The sequence below is a fragment of the Belonocnema kinseyi genome, chromosome 5 (genome assembly GCF_010883055.1).
Source record: "Belonocnema kinseyi isolate 2016_QV_RU_SX_M_011 chromosome 5, B_treatae_v1, whole genome shotgun sequence".
NCBI lineage: Eukaryota > Metazoa > Arthropoda > Insecta > Hymenoptera > Cynipidae > Belonocnema > Belonocnema kinseyi.
Genome location: NC_046661.1, coordinates 142,560,256 through 142,565,776, shown reverse-complemented (window position 1 = coordinate 142,565,776; position 5,521 = coordinate 142,560,256). Strand labels below are relative to the sequence as shown.

Here is a 5,521-nt window from a genome sequence, read left to right as displayed (position 1 = left end):
TTTGTAAATCTAAATTTACGTCTTATTTTCAATCCTCTCTTCTCTGACTCACCCTATCCTTTCTATCTACATCAACCTAAAGGTTTTGCCATGTTGGAAGTAGAAATATTGAAAAGATAGAAGTTTGGGTATAGAAAAAGATATAACTATTTATATCTTAGTGGGTCATGTTGTATCCTTAAAATTCTATCTTTTCATATCCCCTGTCTCGATAATTTTCTATTTCTTTCTCTACCTTTCATGATTGATCACTCATGTTTTTCTATTACTTAGTCTATCTATGACGACATAGACGCCATTTCATCTTTCCTATATATTCTTATTTCCTTTTAAAAGCAGCTGTTAGTGAGTTTTTCATTTTGAAAAAATTCACGGGTATTTTTACCAATCGATGAACAGTGTTTAGGGGATCCATTATAAAAAATTAAGCCTTTTTGGACCATCCTATTATACAAGATATACTTTATTAATTAAGTAAATATCCTGTTTATAGATCTTTGTACAAATCTAGTTGGTGTAAAATAAATAAAACGTGTTTATACAAATTGCAAATATGTATTCCTTTTCTTTTTAATACACGGTAAAAAAATTGAGCTGTGACAGGGATATTATTCCTTATTATAGCCAAAAATTTAGCTTAAAACGAACGAAGGAATTTAGAAAGATCCCTGGATCAGCGAAAATAAATATCCTTGACCATTTTCCATATACCAGGGATATCGTATAGTCAATCCCCTAATAAGTACAGCTATAACAGGGATATTAAGAATAGGTGTCTGAAGCAATTATCGGAAGAGCGCCGGTACATTATGGGAGCAGCGAAATAAAATGGCGACAGTCTAATCGGGAGCAGTGACAGTTGAGATTTACTTTGGACAATTCAACGCTTTTTACCACTTAAAATGTGTGCGATGGTTAATATTAAATGGAGTTTATGATGCAGTAATAATAATTTACATTTGTTTCGATTGTAGGCGATAACTATATTGAAATATCAAGAAATGCGATAAAAACAACAAACTTGACCTCCAAATGCATTACACGGATTTCAGGGAAATTCATTTTCGCGATACCAGACGAAAAATTGGCTACTGTAAGTTAATATATTTCTATAACAACTAAATATTTTTTCTAATCTGAAGATATTACAATTATAAATAATCTGTCGAAAATAATAAACTTTCGAACTTAGCAATAGTGTTCAAATTTATGATTTACGAGAACAATTTACATAAAGTAACTAAATGTGTAACTCTTCTAACTAAACGTTTCACCTAATCCAAGCGTACACTTTCTTTGAGTTTAATATATTCTCGAGTCACTCGTTCGCTTCATGAATTTTTTTTCCGTGTATTAAAAACTATGCAAGGGACTACAGGAGGGATTTTTCGGGTATTTTTTTTTTAATACGAATTTGATTTAGGAAATTCCTGCAAGGAATCGCCACGAGGGATTATTTAAAAGGGGAATAGAGGTGGGACAATTTACGTAGGAATTTAAGGATGTTTTTCACATGCGAAATGCTTGTAAGGGATTCCAGGAGGGCGTCTTGAGATGGGCTTTTCTAAATACGAATTAAGATAGTAAAATCCTGCAAGGAATCCACAAAGGATTTTTTAGAAAGGGAATAGAGGTGGGAAATTTTACGTATGGGAATTTGATGAAGGTCTCTTCCAGGGAAACATTGAGAAGGGATCCCACGAGGGTTTCCTTCCAATAGGTGATGATGTCGGAAAATGATTCTAGGGATCCCACGAGGATTATTATATGGAAAATATCGAAAAGGGATCCCAGTAGGATTTTCAAATGGTTTTGCGAATGGTGAATGCATATGGGGAATTCGAGGATTATTTAGAATTCGAGATATCGGGATTTTCAGTTAGGAAATTCACGTACGTATTAAACCAAGTAAAATATTATGGGAATTCAATATAGGATGGGATTTGAAGTGGGAAGAATTGTCAGCGGAAATCACATGTTGGGCAAGTCATAGGTTTCTATGCGGGTACCCATGTGGGATCCTATATGATTCAACTTGTCATTTCCCATCTTATCCCATAGCGTAAGTTGAGACAGGAATATCATATAGGTTTCCCATATAGTTTACTATGTAGGTTTTTTCAGTAGGGCAAAGTTCAGAATTACAAAGAATTATATTAAATACGCCGAATTTAATTGTTTATTGTCAAATTTCTGACTTAAGAGTAGTTGAAGAATAATTTGTTGATTAATAAAACAGAAGTGAAGTGAACGTTTGAGTTGCATTTTTAAATTGTAAAGAAGTGGAGAAATCAGTATGTGTTTACGTTGAAATACCACGAAAATTAATAATTTTATAAGAATTAATGTAAATTTTTTTCCTGAGAATATTCCGAAAATAAATTTTCTTAATAATGATAAGTGTTAAGGGTCACGGATGGTATAGTTATGAGTGTATACTTATAATTTGACAGGTTGCTCATTGTTTTTCAGGTTATTTTTCAGAAGGTGAGTGAAGAGAAAGTGAAGAAAAATATAAATGTTCACTGAAAAGCAATAGGATGAAAAATTGTTTATTTATGCAAATGAAGCAAAGTGAAGGTTTTAATTGACTGCATTTGACGACTCTGCATCCGTGAATATTGAAGCCATTGTTTGAAAAAAATGTATTCATACCTAAATGTAATGAAAATTATTAATTGTCTGAGAATGGTTTACAGTTTTTTCCTAAAAATGTTTGGAAAATAGTTTTTCTTTATAATTACAGGTTTTGAGGATGAAAAATCGTAAGACTATGAATGTACATAAAAGTTAAGCGGGTGCTAATTGTTTTCGAGATTACAAGTACTGTTATTGTCATTGACATGTATGAGTAGGTTGTGGTTTTAAAAATAAATGTTCTTTAAAAAAACGATACTTACCTAATCACTCTAGTTTTGATTCATTGTTAAAAAATTGTCTTCGTTGTTTGTTATTTATTTTTGGGCCTTTCATAAAGATGAGTTTAAAAAATTGTTGTTAACTATGAAAATTTTGTATTCCTATATAATCTTTGTAATGGTCTTAGAATTAGTTACTTTCACTTCATAGCGATATAAAAAGGTAGTTTCTAATAATAACAAAATCGCTGAGCAGTCCATTTATTAATTTGGTCGATTTCATAGTAAAAACTGTATTTATTTCACCCTTAAATACTTGTTGTGGACAAATGTTTATAAAAGAACAAATTATTAATTATCTTCTATGAATTCAATTTGAGTACGGTTTTTGTCCATAAGTTGCTCAAATTTATTGGGAACAAATTTACTATTTTGCTTATAAAAATATAATAAATTTTTAAATATTCACTGAACTATTAGAATTAGCGTCATAAATGGTTTATGGTTTGCCCTTTTTTATAAGGATCTGAATGTGAAAAGAATAACTAATGGTGTAAACGTACACCGAAAAATAAAAAATAAGGCTCTGTGTCATATTAATCCGTTTATTTCTTTAATCTACAAGTACATTTTTCTTATTACGAAATATTATTTTTCAGGCGAAGCCGGATACAAATGTTAAAATTAATTTAGACCAAAATGATTACTACTTGCAATTATACACTCGAAGAAAATTTAAATCCAATTCAAATTTAAAAAAGTTCCATGCGTTGTGTGCAATGGATTTCTAGAGCAAAATTCTGCCCCTTTTTATAATTATTTAGAACTAAGGTTTAATCTATAGATTTTTATTTTTTAATGAAATTATTTTTATTGTCTGATTTTAAATGTGTTTAGTAGAGAGAAAACTTACTTCAAAAATTCATTGCGCACTACACAGCGAATTAGAGAATATTTTTAACTTAAGAATAGAAAAGTAATTTACAAGGATACTAAGTCAAAATAATGTCCGAATGTTATTATTTAATCAAAAAATTAAGAACTTAGGGCAAGAAAAGAAATTCTCGACAGAGTTTGTAAGTATCTACTAGCTCACCAGTTGTGATAATCGTTGGGGCAGTTGTTAATCCTTCGTTTTGTATACATGCTGCGCCGTTTAGCTAAGTGCCACCAAAGATGGCCCGGTTCACCACTGCGCATGCGTCAAACAGAGCCAATAGAAAACGTTTATCCACGCATGCGCATCAATACCACAGGCTCTATTTGGGAGAACTAGTTTGGGTCGTCCGATACGCCAAAATAGGTATAACAACTGTACCAAGCCGACGCCCAACTGCTGTACAGTAGGTGGCGCTGCTGTTGTGCGAAAATTCTTTCCATGGTTTCTCCTTGAGCGAGGACGAGTGTCGACATAAAAACAGATGTGCAGTCAGAAATGTCAAATATTCTTTTACGAAATCACTTTGTCAAATTCGATTTGATATAAGCTTGTGTCATCGTCAGTCCAATAATAATAATTGGCCGCATCCACCGTAACTTGGCGGCCATCGACCATTAATTTACGCGCCCAATATCGGTCATTATCTTTTTCTAATGCGCAAACCAGTCTATCATCAGCAAATTGTCCATCAGCAGTGTGTATTAGCCCGTAAACTACTGCATTGTGACCATCATATGCCACTACATCTAAATTATCGGTCATAGTGTAAAAAATGTCCAGGTAATCTGGAATAGTCATATCGTCCTTCGTAAGATCTTTATTGTACTGTGAACTTAATTCTGAAAAAAGAAATAGCATAAAATTAATTCTAATACTTCAAATACTAGTTCGGGCATTACTGTATTTCCCCTTTTCCCTTGCGACTACCTTTTTTGGAATTTCCATGTTTTTTCAAATTACATAAAATTGAAAATAATCTACAATATTTGAATTATGCGCATTACAAACTATAAAGTCCCGAGAGGCGGCGCTGAAAGCGGTCCACGCTAGCGCTCGAGACGGAATCTTAAAATTTAAAATTCCATTTGTTAGACCTGTTGCATTTTCGAGAAATTATATGAAAATTTATACAAAAAGTTGAATGATAAAAGAAATACATAAATTTTTAACTAAAGAATAAATTTTAACAGAATAGTCGGAGGTTTAGGTGGAAAGATAATTTTTAAACAAATTCTTTATTTTTGTACAAAGTAGCTAATTTTTAAGTAAAAGTGAATTCTGAACAAAAACTGTAAACAAGAAACCGAAGAATTTTCAAACATAAATTAATTTTTAACCAAGAATAACTATATTCTTCAATCTTCATTACAGAAACGAATTTTCAACAAAAAGTATCATCAATTAAATGAAATTGTTCAATTTTCAACTAATAATAAATTTTTAACCCAAAAGACAGATTTTGTAAAATAATAGTTAATTTTTACCAAAGAAATCAATTTAAAATTTAAAATATGAACTTTTATGTAAAGAAATTATTCTGCAACCAAAGAAAAAATAATTGTTGACAAAGTAATTCAATTTTCAACAACAAAATATAACTGTGCAACAAAACGCGTAATATTTGATATTTTAACCCAAGAATATTTTAATTTCAAATCAAAAGCAGTAAAATTAAAGCAAAAACGTGAATTTTCAACCAAAAACGGAAAAAGTAAAGTTTTCA

General features: G+C 31.1%; 1 protein-coding gene across 1 annotated transcript in view; it reads right to left on the bottom strand.

Annotated features, from left to right (window-relative positions):
• Window positions 1-3,445: 3,445 nt before the first annotated feature.
• The window catches only part of LOC117173001, a 16,111-nt gene continuing 14,035 nt past the window's right edge, over window positions 3,446-5,521 (bottom strand). The window contains exon 4 of the mRNA XM_033361342.1: window positions 3,446-4,637. Coding sequence (XP_033217233.1) covers window positions 4,309-4,637 — 329 coding nt within the window. The 3' untranslated portion in view covers window positions 3,446-4,308. The remainder of the gene's footprint in view (window positions 4,638-5,521) is intronic.